General features: G+C 34.6%; 1 protein-coding gene across 1 annotated transcript in view; it reads left to right on the top strand.

The window, feature by feature from the left end:
• Positions 1-14,733, top strand: part of LOC118747961 — a 78,147-nt gene that overhangs the window by 44,482 nt on the left and 18,932 nt on the right. The window contains exon 3 of the mRNA XM_036482200.1: positions 12,073-12,173. Coding sequence (XP_036338093.1) covers positions 12,073-12,173 — 101 coding nt within the window. The remainder of the gene's footprint in view (positions 1-12,072; positions 12,174-14,733) is intronic.

Below are 14,733 nucleotides of genomic sequence, written 5' to 3'. Positions count from 1 at the left end.
CGATTGCTCAAACTAGGCTGTGTTGTATGCACTAGTTGTTGTTGTTGTTGGTGCAACAGTGCAACATAAACGGCTGCCGGCTGGTATTTTTTTTTTTGCAATGACGAGAGTTGCATTTGCGCCCAGAGACTTTGCTTAGCTTCATTTTTCGCATTTTTTTCTTACGCCACGCTTGACTTACATACGCCAGCATATTACCTTGGCCAGTCGAGTTAACCAACAAGAATAACTAACAAATAACTCAGCCACAACTGGTATTTGCCTGCCCCACCTATGACGTTAGTGCAGATGTACGCATGCAAGTACTATTTTTAAATAAATGTGAATTTTTTAAATCTTCTCCACAAACAAGTTGTTACGGTGCCGGCGGCGCGCTTACCCCTTGTCAATTCCAAAAAAAAACCAGTAACAACATCACTGCTGAATGGCTGAGCACTTTGCGAGGATGCGCCTGCTAAGGCTTTTCTCTCACACTCCATATATTGAAAAAAAAAAAAATAAGAAGAAGGCTCACCCACTGTGAGCAGAGCAAAGCACTAGTGAGAAATATTTTTATAGAGGAGGGAGCGACAACAATTTCAATCGGAAATCGTAAAATTACTCAGCGCTCCCGCGCGCCACTGAGTATTTCGCGTTTACTTACGCTCAGAAACACTGCTGTCTCTCTTAACACTTTAGCTCTTTGGCAGACTTAGCCACTTGAGATATTTTAGCTGGCTAACTGGTTCGTTGCTTGCAGACTTTACTACTCTGCATGGCTGGGCTCGTCCGGTTAGCGTTGCTGGTGATGGTGGTGATGGTGATGGTGGTGGTGGTTTTGCTCCTCCCGCTGCTGTGCAGAGCCACAGTGAGTTGTTACCGCAAAATTAGTTCTTCATCAACGGTCAATTCAGGCGCACATGCGCAGTTCAACATCACAACGGTCTAACGACTGACGACGACAGCCAACCACCACCGCCGAGCCGTTTCGAGCCGTTTCGAGCCAGTACCAAACGAAAGACTTAAGTCACAAACTTTCGTTTTCATTTAAAAGTACAGCGCTGTCGCTACAAACGTAACGTTCGTACGTTTTCACTTTCGTTTCATTTCGCCGTGTGACGCGACGCGACGACAAGCCAATATTTATTTTAATTAATTGACTTGAACCATTTCTTAATCGCCATTGACGTGGTGCACGTACAACCATAACTCCTGTTGGATGCGCTTGGCGTCGCCGTCACCGAGCTCTCAAATACTTGGACGCAACTTTGACCGGAATGCAAATGCCATTTACGCTCGTCATTTTTGAAGCAGTGACGGCAAACTTCAGCGTCGGCTGCGCAAGCGCAAAGCAGCGTGTATGCAGTCGAAATTTAATTCAAAAGCGCGTTTCATAAATATTTAAATCAATCTTTTCTAAATAGCTTATTTAGTCAAACGTAAGCGCGTTAGAAATGCTGTGCATAAATTAATTAAAATAAAATAAAATAAAAACATTTGAATACCGTTCCACGAAATAAACACACAACAAATCGTCGAAAACCCACTCGACAGCAAAATTTTTTTCCGTTATTCCGGTTGAGTTTGAAAACTTTTGTTGAAGCGTTTAAAAAAGTGCGTAAAGCGAAAAACGATTGATTTCCGTGTTTGTTTGTTGATTATTTTCTTCCTGTTATTCAACGCGTTCAGCTGACTGGATTAAAAGACTGCGCATTTCATTAACCATACATATTTATTTTGCTTAAAAACATAGTTCCAAAAACGTTTTCAACAGCATCTTTTACCAATCCTGCAACAACAACAACATTACCATCATGCAAAAGTATTTGTTATTGTCTGTGATATTATACCTGCAAATAAGTGGAGGGCATCCAGCGAACCCAGCAAAGCAGCCAACAGCAGGTGGGTTAAAATATTTATGCGAGCCAAATGAAAGAGTTGCTAATGGCAAAGGAATTTTGAAAAGAAAAAAAAACGCCAAAAGTGTATTTAGAAAAAATCTTTTTATCTACTTTGTTTACAACATTCCATTTGGTGTCTGTTATTGTTACGTAATCTTCATCGCTTATTAAGGCTGCTCGCTTTCGGTTGTGGTTTTGGCTGCTTTTCAGTTTTAATTTTGGCGAGCATATGTTTGTCCTGTTTGCGTGTGAGCGTGATGGCTGTTATGTTTTCAGCTGCACTTTCACTTCTTAATGACGGACGAGTGGTCTGTTTTGACTGACGCCTGATTTCGAGCAAATCGACGTGTGTTTATTTTAATTTGTTGCGAAAAAAAATAATTGCAACCAGTTTGAATTTTTATACAGTAAATAAGATACGATTTTTGAATTACGAAAGCAATTGTTTAGTGATTTTTTTTTTTTTTTTAATCTGGTAACTACTTTTCCATTAAGGATCGGGCATCCGCCTCATTTTAAAGAATAATTACCACAAAGTTTAAAAATATGTCATACAAATTGCGTCACTTGAATTGGTGCAATAAGTGTAGCGTTCTGATTCGTAAAGTTTAAATTGGAGGATTTCGTGAGTTCCAGACTTAACTGGGCATTTGTTGGAAATAAATTTTAGAGTGCCAATAAATATTGTTGATAAATCAAGCCGGCATGCAGTATCTCAGCTTAAAAATCATAAGGAAAGAAAAAGTCTACACGCCAGTGACATAAGGTCTGTTAATGCATTAGTTTCCCACTGTCGTGATACTGGATCAGAATTAATGAAAAAAAGGTGGTGATGGTCGGAAAAATTTGTAACATTTTTTTCAATCAAAAACTCTTTTCTCTTATAAAAATGCTGCATTTTTATTTCTTTATTAAAATCATTTCTATTGGCAACAGTATTTAAATGCTTCACATAGTTAATTTAAATTGGACTCATTCGCGTGGCTACCTCGGCTGGTTTCACAGACTAGAAGTTTCCAAGACAAGACCTTTGTGAGAAACTCTAACGGCGTCGTCAAATGACAGCAACGAGACCACTAACAACACGATTACCGAACTTGGCGCGCAAAAGATCCATTGTTACATCGCACGCCATCCTGCTGAAACCAAAGAACATCCAAGGCCATGTTGTTTATCTTGCCTCTGTAGCATGAACGAAATGGCGTTTCCAGTAGCATTTTAAAAAGAAAATTTGCCAATGATGCGGCAGTTTTGGTTGTTAACATAGCCACTGATATGAAAATGAGTTTCCTCAACACAATCGTTGTCCAATATGTTTGCGTTATTTCCCAACGTTGTTCGAGCGTAAAGAGATTAATTTCTTTCCGCGGAGATATGATACTGACTTTCTGTCAAGATTTGCAGCGAAAAAGTGTTGTCACTGTCAAAATAATATATGCTTGAAGAAAACACTATATGTATCACCCTGTACATATGCAGATAAGGTAAAAAAATATGAAAAAGGGCATGTAGGCACTTTTTCTGAATGAAATATTTTCACTATGCGGAAAAGCCGGATAATATATTAATTTTCGCTGGTAAAGAGGGTTAAAATTGTAATGAACCCTTAAAAACATTTTAGGAACTATTTTGGTTTTCAAGGTTTTACAATTTTAGGGTTTTGGCATCTTCACACACGGATTTATTTAATATTAAAAAAATTATATCTATGAAATATGTACATATGTAGTTTGGCACATTGGATTTTGGCAATTTTGTACACGTTCGGTGCACTGTGCGTCGTCTAGAAATTACTCACTTTTAGTAGATTAAAAATTTAAAGGCTGCCACGCAAAGTTTTATTTAATTTATTGTTGTTAGAAAGTTAATGCCTAACTAAATGCAGCACTAAAAAAAGACAAGCTTTCTAAACTTCTAAAATATACATAAGTAGTTGATGTGGAATCCCGGTAATTAGTGAGGTTTTCGAATTAACTAGATTTCGATTTTAGCTGACCAGGAATAAACGCATAGAAAAAACTTAAAAAAAAAGCGTAATGGCTATACCGCTATAAATTATTTTATCGAAGAACATTTGCACAGAATCTAGCTTTGCGTTACGAATTAGAAGAGGTTGTCAACAACGAATTACGATTTATAAGATATTGAAAATAGCTTGCTTTGTTAACTAAAAAAAAAAAATTAACGCGGAAGCTAAAGCTTATGAAAATTTTTGCGAAACGACGAGATTATAGCAAGGGACCAACCGATAAGAATTATACAGATTTTCGAATTCGCGAGGTAACGCACCCATCATAAAAGCCTTAAAATATATACATACATACATACATATGTACATATGTATGAATATGCACCTGCGCGAAAAAGCAAAGCGAAAAATCTTATCAACGCCATACATCTAGGCGGACTCATTGCAAAGCCAGATACAAGAATATTAATAATAAACCAGATTTAACCTCTTCGAGCTAGCCGTTTTTATTTATTTTTTTTTGTAATAGCCTCATTACTTACTATTTTGAGTGGTAACGTTAATGAAAAGTGCACTTAACCTTGAATAATCAAAAACATTTGACTGCTACTTAAATTGCGCAATTAAACATTTTGACATTGAATTTATCTTCAGCAGCAGCTGCCAGCCGCAACCCACATCTGGGTGCCAATGGTAGCAGCATACTTATTTGAATGCTGGCAACAAATTTCATGTCGGATAATGTTTGTCATTAAAATTGAGTTATAACATTTTTAAGGTAGGTGCAACGGGTAATGTTTTATGTACACACATGTAAACATAAATACAAGTAAACAGATTTGCTTAGTTTCAAGTTTTTGAGATCGTAGTCAATGTTTCTTAAGTTAAATTTTTTTTCGCTGCCTTTTTATGGATTAAAACGATGACTGACATTTTTTAAGACTGAGAGTGCATTACTTTTCTTTTATTATTGCTTTTTTCAGCTTACTATTTTCATTTCAACCGCAATATTGCAATCGAAAATATGATTGATTGGATGACCCACAACAATTGTTTGTTTCAAACATTTTTATTGCTTTTATTTTTTATTTTTTTTTGTTGTGGCTTCAACCAATCTCATCTTGGGCAATGCAGCAAAACAATGAAGGAGTGTAGTATGAGTTCGTAAAGTCGCCTCACCGCTTTGTTATTGACTCGGCCATCTGCAGAAAAATGTAAGACTGCCTTTTTATGGATTGAAACGATGACTGGCATTTTTTAAGACTAAAGGCTGGTTTTCACTTTGTCAAATATAGGCTTATGGATTGATTTTGATCAGGAAAGATCCTTAGTCGTGTACACCTAAATCGGCTATCCGTCATATCGTCGGTAAAGGTATGAAAAAAGGAGATAAAGTTGTGTCAAAATATGTCGCCAAATTTTGGCGTCCAAATATGACATAGTGAAAACCAGACTTAAGAGTGCGTTATTTTTTCTTTGATTATTGATTGATTGGATGACCTACAACAATTGTTTGTTTCAAACATTTTTATTGCTTTTATTTTTATTTTTATTTTTTTTGTTGTGGCTTCAACCAATCTCATCTTGGGCAATGCAGCAAAACAATGAAGGAGTGTAGTATGAATTCGTGCGCACGCCTTTGTTATTGACCGGGTCATCTGCAAAAAGAAATATCAGATATTCAGTACAAAATTTAATTAGCAATTAAATTTATAAATTTTATTCAACGGCAAAAATGCAATTCATTCAAAACAGCCATGCAATTTTTTAACTCCAAACACAAAGCAAATTTGGCTTCTGGAAAAAAGCGGACGGAAACAAAGAAGAATCCATCACCTCACTGTTTACTCTCAATTATTTATCTTTCAACTTGTTGTTGTTGTTCAGTGATGTGAAACGGGCTTAGCGATTTTCCAACAGTCACATCACCTTGGGCCCTTCCACTTATTTACTTAGCGGGTCGGTCTAAAGTAGCAAATATGCATTTGACTTGCATATACATAATAACAAATGCAGCTGTACTTAATGCCCCAATGGCAACGACCGAGGTAACCTGTTTCACTTATGGCTAGCTAATAAATACTTACAAGTTTATTCAGTTACATTTACATAACTATTTGTTGTTACCTTCCGTGAGGGCGTCGCCTTTTGTTACAGTTAGGGTTCTTCACAAGCTGCCATAACAGTTGGAATGCCGTTTATTTATGATAAATTTGAAAACGTAAAAAAAGCGTTTCTTGTATTGTATTAAATTACATAAAATAATATTTTTGCCTTCGAAAAATTTATGAGTTTAATAAAATATGGCACCTTATGACACCTTGTGAATCCTCTAAGTATATATACATACATACATATGTACATTTATACCATAACTAAACTTCTTCATTGATTGGTTCCATTGGCTGGTTTGCAGTTTTTGTTTTCATTTTCACTAAGCCGCCAGGTAGTTAGTTACACTTGCGTACACAGTTAAGTTTGATGCGGTGCTACTTAAGCTAAGCTATACTAAGTAGTTTGCATGTGCTTTTTGTTTTTGTGCAAGTGATGTGAGTGTGATGTTCAAACAATACCGTTCACAATTGACCTTGCCGCATGGGCTGTCAAGTTTTGATTAATGGCATCGGACATGAAACAGAAATCAAAGCTCAGACACACATTATTTAGTTGGCAAGTTTACAATGGATTTCTCTGAATAATTGTATAATACAGATACATGTGTAGATACATTGCGAATAATTAGCACAACTTACATACTTGTTTTTGCATACCTCAGTTTGTATACAAACTCGTATGTATGTATGTGTGTGCACATACATATGTATTCACTGTAGTGGGTTAAACAATAGAAATTCCTTTATAAAGCAGTAATTTGCCCGGAATTTGCTCACGCTGGCAAATTATGTAAATATGTATAAACAATGCATTTCTGAGTAAATATATAACTCTGGCCTTAGCAGAGATTGCAAATTCGAAATAAATACATTTTTCTGCTGAGCTAGAGGAAAAAAAAATCGCTCGCTGATTAGAGAAAACTTACTTGTGTTATGGTCTGGTTATGCATACTTCGCATAACTTCGCACAATTTCGCATAAACTTCAAACTGTAATTTCGTATGTACTTTGTATGTATTTTGTTTGTATTCCATTACCCAGAAATTAGCAGAACTTTTAAAAACTTGGCGTTCTGTTGAGTTTAGATTTCGCTTCACATTTTCTTAAGTTACACTTTTAGTGCTCTGGTACAAATGGTTGTGCGAAGTTATGTGAAGTATGCATAATCAGACCCTTAGGTGTGATGTTAAAATCCCTAATTATATTTGGCGTTAGATCCCACCTTGTGACTCAAGCGAAATTACTCCTTAAAAATATTCTAGATAATTCCCGACGATTTCTTGACTGGTAAAAAAAAAATATACCAGTGAGTGGATTAAAGAAAGCGCAATGAAATGCTTGAGGAACTGATAAAAATGAACTTTCCTGGCTGTAGCAACATTTTAGGTAACTGAGTCTGAGCTGGTAATAGGACAACTAAGACTTCAAAATCGTCGAAACGTTCGAACGCTTCATGCTCTGATGGCATTTTTCCTGCGTTCTTTTAAAAAAGGAACCTCTGTTTAGACTCTGAACAATTTATCTAAAGCTTGGCGAATGGCGAGGGTTGTGGTCGTGCTGAAAGCAGATATGGGCAGCCAGTTTAAAAAGTGCCTGCGGTAAAGCTTCATTAACTTCGCGATCGCACTTAGAGTACACTGAGAAACAAAATAAACCATATCGCCTTGGTTAAAAAAACATATATGACTTTGCGCCAAACAAGCTTTTGTTTACTTTGAACAGATTTATTTTTGGAGATTTTTTCGCTTGAAAACGAGATTTCGATGTGCACTTCACAGATGCTTTTTCATAATTAAGAAAAACCGAAAATAAAAATTTATAATCATATATTCCGCCCAATTAGATTTCAACCTGAACTCATTCTCTATAAAAAATTCCTAGACAACACCATTCTGTGATCGGTCGAACAAGCTTTTCACAAGCTACAGAGTGGCGTTGTTTAAAATTTTATTATTGGGCTGAACTAATTTTTGATAACAATTTCTAGACAACAAACTTATATTCTTTAAAAATACTTTTTCTGTTGAAATATTTCGAAACGGCAACATAAAAAAACCAAAAATTACGCTGGTTGAAAAAACCATGTTACATTTTTCTTAGTGTAGAACTCCATAAAATGCTGTTGAGGCGTCCACCGCTTTTCAGGCTTTAAGCACTTTATTCAGCTATAACTTTATACCTGGGTGTGAGCGCTGAAATCCATAACATCTTAAAAGGTTGATATCGAGTTCTACTACTAACGTGTCGAGCAATTAACATAGTGCTTCGAAAATGCATTGGTCCAGACTACTATAATGGAATGGCAATCGCCAACCAGGTATATTTCGTCATTTCATTCAGAATATGCAAAAACTGTTAGAGCTCTTAAATCAGATGAAAACACTGAGCCGTTCGTAGATTCATGAGTTAGCTTTGGGTGATGAGCTTCCAAATCAATAAGCCTCTTCTCCAACTCCAAAATAAATTATCACGCTAATGAGCTTGGCGGAAGTCCATTTTACGCTGTTGCATTGTCAGTTCCATAGAATAGAGTATTTATTAGTGATACTTTGGATAGAATCGAATATTTCTTTGCTTTAGTATTATCGAAATTTATCGTATCATCCATATCTATTAAGTTATCGGAATTCATCGAGTTAATGAATTTGATCAATTTTAATGGTGTTATCGAAATTAATCGAGACGCGTTGTTTAAATATACTGATACTTATCGAGTTATACAAATTTATCGGATTATCGAAATTTATCAAGTTGATGAAATTTCATTTTATATATTCATTGAATAATCAATATATGTACATATATCGAGTGATCAAAATTTTGTTAGCTTATCGAAGTTTATTGAGTCAAAAAAATTTATCGAGTAGTCGTGATGTATCGAATTTTTTCAAATGATCGAGTTATCGATATTTATTGTTTCATCGAAATTTATTTCTGGTTATAGAAATTTGTCAGTTTATGGAATCGAAGTTTATGGTTTTTTTCAAAATATAACGGGTTATTCAAACTTCTAGAAGTACATGAGAGTGTTTCGAGTTATCGAAATTTTTAGATAAATAGAAATTTGTGGAGCTGTCAAAATCGAGTTATCGATATACATATATGTAAATTTTTCAGTTATCGAAATTTTTCCAATTCTGGGAACGCACAGTTATCTAAATCAATGGAGCTGTCAAACTTTATCGAGTTATCTGCATTGAGTGATTTTTAGAAATTCATTAAAGTTCTTAAGATTTTTTAAAATTGGTCGAGTTATCGAGATACATAGTGTCCGATGGTTCCCGTGTCATCCTTATTGAAAATTGTATTTGCTCAGGACAAATTGTATGCCACTGCCAGTAGACTTTGTTCATTTTACAGATTGCGGTTCTAAATTTCAGATACTTCAAACCGAGGTTATTGGTTTTTATAAAAAAACGGTTTTTATAAAAAACATCGTTTATAGAGAAATTAGTACTCCGTTAAATTAGCGGTACAAATAAATATATTTAAAAAAAAGATATACTACAGCCTTTTAGTCACGTTTTAGTTCCAATGCAGGAGATTTTCTTTTGAGTAATTTTGTGCCTTATAATTTAGTCGACATTCTGTGTTTGAAAAAATTTCCAAGACTTTAAAAAATTAGAAAAACGGTAGAGTTTCGACAGCAACTGGCACTCCTAGTATGTACAGTATCAGTCATAATATAGCACGCCATTTCATAGTGATATTGTGTGCCACTTATGTTTATTTATTTATTTTTAAGAATTTTCAATTAAAATATAGTTCATTCTCAGACAAACCCCATATAAACCCAAGTGTAACAATATGTAGAAAACTACAAAAAAGAGCAACAAATTTTCACCTAAATTTCAAACTTTTTTCTCGGAAGTGTAAGAATTTTTTTGAGTACACAGTTTTTAGCCCCTTAATTTTAGTCTGATAACACTGGTCTACAAGGGTTTTGCGAATAAGACGGGACCTGGTGTTTCCGAACGGATTTTTCGTGCTGAACACGAATCTGGGGTCCAAAACTTCCCATCACGTCACGTTTTCGAGAAAAAAGGGGTTGAAACCCCTAAAAACAGCGTTTTTGGACATTTTCGAAAAATTGTAGAGCTGAACCCTGACGTGCTACAAACTTTGTATATGTCAGAAATTAAAGGCTAAATCGTGCCCTTTCGAATGAGCCCTATGCCGAATTAATCGCATGCACCCTTAGATCAGGGGGTGTATTTGTGTGACGTGATGGGACATTTTTGACCCCGGATTCGTGTTCAGCACGAAAAATCCGTTCAGAAACACCAGGTCCCGTCTTATTCGCAGAAAAAAAGTTGAAATTTGTAGACCAGTGTAATGTTCAAGTTTCAAGTGGCTAAAAGTTGCCGTTGATTTTTTAGAATTTTTTTCGCCAAAGGAGTTGCGGATTTCGTCCATATACAAATAAATTGAGTTTATTCATTATATGGAAGCCAATGCGACAAAAAAAATTCTAAAAAATAAACGGTAATTCGTAGCCACTTCAAATTTGCACATTATCAGACTAAAATTGAAGGAGCTAAAAAACTGTGTACTCAAAAAATTCTAACACTTCCGAGAAAAAAGTTTGAAATTTATGTGAAAATTTGTTGCACTTTTTTGCAGCTTTCTACAAATTATTAAGCTTGGGTTTGTATCGAGTTTGTCTGAGAATGAACTATATTTTAATTGAAAATTCTTAAAAATAAATAAATGAACATAAGTGGCACACAATATACGATACTGTATGTAACTTCCGAAAATTTTATGTCTTAAAGAAGTTAGGCCTGCACATTCGTACGGGAAATGAAATATGCCATCCAAGCAGCAGCTGTACTCTGTTCTATAACCTGAATACTTTGCAGATCCACTGTTTGTGTTTTTCTGCTTTTGTAAAGTCTACATATTTTACAAAGTCTTTGCTTTTTATCACAAAGCGCTGGTAAACTACTGTTTGTGTTGTCCGCTAATATTCCTATGCCCAAGAATACCGGCAAAAGAGAAAAACATTGATTGTGTTACCAAGCGTTTCCCTTCCTTACTTTACAGTCATTTGCAGAGAGCGACTAAGTGGGTTTGATTCTGAGTTCCTACCGTCTTTGAAGGCTATCGCGTATCAGATAATTAAGGATCATTTAATTGCAAAGCACTGGGAACCATTTTTGGTGTAAGTTATATGACGTTGATCTCCCAGGTTAACCTAACTGTAGAAAACTGTATAGCAGTTCCACTAAAGATTGCAAAGATGAATAAGTTAATAATAGTTGAAGCCAAAAAACATGGCAAGACGAAACTTTAAACCATCCTTTTTGTATCGGAATACCGCATTTTATAGAATGTATGTATGTATGTATGTATGTAATAGTAATGCTGAATGTGGCGATGGATATCAAGTGAAGAAATTTCTCTTTAATTGTAAGAAATGTTAAAAAAAATGCTGCATATTAATTTTCTGAGTCATCAACTTCAAATCAATACTGGTTATTGGTTTAAAATACGTACATATACAAATGTATATACAGACATACTATCTTCTAAGAGAAAGGAGTTGAAAAGAACAATTGCAAATTGATTAAAATCGTATCCGTTTGTGGTTTCAATATTAAAAATTCAAAGAATACAGGTTATTTTGGGAACTACAAAAATAACAATAAATATTGAAAAGCTTTTAAATATATGCGCAAATAAATCTCATGCGCCCTCTTCACCTGCAATTAGTGGGTTATCGTGATGGTCTTTAAATAAGAGCTGGGAAACCAAATTTGTATGTAGGGAACCTCCGCAAAATCATTTCAGTTAATTTGTATGGAGAATTGTAGACGGCCGCTAAGCCGTCATTGCAATTAATTTTAACACCCTTTTTCGAAGTGCTTCATTCTTTTTGTTTTTGGTTTCATTCAATTTATTTTATTATATAACCAGCTGACCACAGTTCTGCTTAAAAACCATTGTAATTAATTACTCTTCTTTTCTCTCTGCTTTATTTGCATTGCCTTTGTGTGGTGTGGTTTGGTCACTGGCTCGCCGATTAAAACACGCGCCGCTATAAATTTGCAAATGTATTTGTGTGACTTGGATTTGGCGAATTTCTGCTGTTGATGCGCTGACGTAGATTGTCCGAACTGTGTGGACGAGTCTCAATACACGAACAAATGGACAATGCCGCTGCTGAAACTGGGCGAGAAGCGTTACTACCTCGGCATCTTCTTCAAGGTAAGCTAGATTCCGGTTCTGTAGATTTTTTTTTTATTTTAACAAAATGTATACTAAGTATATAAAATCAAAAGTATTCTACCACTTTTATTATGCGCATATGTATGTACATATGTGTGTATGCTATAAACTCACATACATATACTCTTGCTATATAGGCAAGTTTATGCATGTATCTGGACTAGAAACTGCCAACTGCATTTTTTCGTTTTTCCTTTGCCGGTTTGTTTTATTTTATTTGATGTTTTATTTTTTTTTTATTTTTTTTTGCACAGCTGCAAGTTTTGCACTGAAATAATAATAAAGCCATGTGAATCTTGCAATAAAATTGTGTACTTTTGCATTCATATATTTTTCATGAAGCGCTCAGACAGACTAGTAGTAACGGCTATTTGTGTAGGTAATGCAAACAGTAAATAAATTTTTTAACAGCACAGTTGCTGCATCTTGCAGCGCTATTGAAGCGGAGCGGTACGAAGTTATTGGCGCCGCGGGTGATGTTGCTTGCTTTTTATGAGCCATGGCAGAAAGTTGTGGGTTGTACATACGTACATAGGTGCGAGTTGAAGGAAGATTAAATTTAAGTTACACAAATTGCGACAATTTAAATTTATTATAAAGCAAATGAAATATTTCAACGTAGTTGACAGGGTAGCCACATGAAATGGCTGCTTGAAAAGAGATAAAATGCGCAAATTTGTTTATACTCATTTGATGTGCGAAACAATTAAGTTTCTAGGAAAAAAACAAGTTTTGTTAAACACCCATTTACTTTCATTTGTTTAGCGATTTTATCTACATATTTAACGGGTTTGTTTAATTATTGAAATACTTTATTATACTAAAATTTAATGGGCTACGAAACTGCATACTCAAAAAAATTCTAAATAAAAGAATTTTTAAATTTTACCCAACTTCGGTGTAAAAAAAAAATCATAATTCAAATTATTGTAGAGTACACCCCATGATGCTATACTTAAATATTGCGCAATACTCAGAGCTATCATTGTGAATTTTTTTTTATTTTTTTTTGAGTTGGCATATTTTCAAAAACTTTTTTTTTTTTTATCAAAAAATGTGTATGTGAAAAATTTTCCAAAATAAAAATTTTTAATATATATTTTTTTATATAGAATTTTGATGTGTGTATGTGTGATTTCTTTTTTAAATTTTTTCCTCACCCCGTTCTCGAGATATTTGGAAAACTATTAAATCGATTTCTTTTTGTTTTTGTGCTGTAAAGTAAAGTAAAACGTATTAATCAAGCTCAAATTTAATATTTTATGCATCAACACTAAAAATTTGAAATAAATCCAACACATGAAGAGTGAACCCCGTCCGGTTTTTGGTATGGAACACCCCATATACATACATAATTCTTCAATATATTACGTTTGCTATGCGGTTAGAATGTGAAAAAAAAACCTTGAGGTAAAAAACAGCAAAACATTTACGGTGTCTTTATTTCCCCTTTCTCTATTCGCGATCAATTCTAAAGCAGGGATCACACGATGTGTACATTTGTACAGATTTGTCCATTTTCACCGTTACAGAGTGGTGTTGTTTGGAAATCTTTTTACCATATTTATCCTATAATTTTGTCACTGAACTAATGATAAACCAATACGGCAGTAAAAAAACAGCAGCATCTTGTTGAATAAAAAGTTTGAAATATATTCGCTAATCTTCTTCCTTGCCACAAGTCGAGAATCGGCTGCGTCGAATGAAATTATGCGCTAAAAGATTATGTAATTATTTAAAGCAGTTGTAAGATTTTCAAAAACTATACCATTATAATCTTAGAATTAACAAGAAAATTGTGAAATAACAAGAACTACTATTTTTCAATAAAAAAGTGTTGCTGTTTTGGAAACGCATTCATTAGCCTTTTTAGCGTTTTCCCACCTTTTTGGTAGCCTTCATGTCTCTTTTGGCGAGAGCCCAGAATTTCTCAACCGAACTCAGTTTGCAAACATTTCGGTAGATTGGCTTCTCTTGATATCAAAGCTACGTCTTTCTTTTGAAATCAGTATACTAAGTACCACATGATAGAATAGAAATTTCATGCCTGATCTGAGCAAGCACTGGAAAACATTCGAGTGTATTCGTGCAAAATGCTTACAAAAAACCATCCACCGTTGTGAGGTAGCATAAAACTGTACATCAATAAAACGTTCAGGCAATCCTACCCGGATCGTGTGAAATGGTACTAAAGGTGTATGCTACCAATTACAATTTTTTTTTTCTTAACAATACAAAGATTAAGTAGTGGACTTCCATATTAAAAAACAAACCATTAATAAGCAAAAAAATAGGACCACATATGTACATACATATGTATTTACTTATGGATTGCAATTTGTTTCTGTCACATCTCATGTCATTTTTGATCATTTATTTCTTATTTCTTATTTTTCCCCCAACAAAACTCAAAAGTCACTGTGGCTTAATTGTGAAGGTCGTACACCTCTACATAAAAAAATAAAAAAAAAACAAAGGCGTTATGTGCACAAGCGTATTTTGGTAGGCTGCATAAGCGTTCATGTAGCTAAATAATGCA

Source organism: Rhagoletis pomonella, unplaced genomic scaffold (genome assembly GCF_013731165.1).
Source record: "Rhagoletis pomonella isolate Grant_MI unplaced genomic scaffold, Rhpom_1.0 Rhpom_scaffold_00012, whole genome shotgun sequence".
Taxonomy (NCBI): Eukaryota; Metazoa; Arthropoda; class Insecta; order Diptera; family Tephritidae; genus Rhagoletis; species Rhagoletis pomonella.
This window is presented reverse-complemented; position numbering and strand designations above follow the sequence as displayed.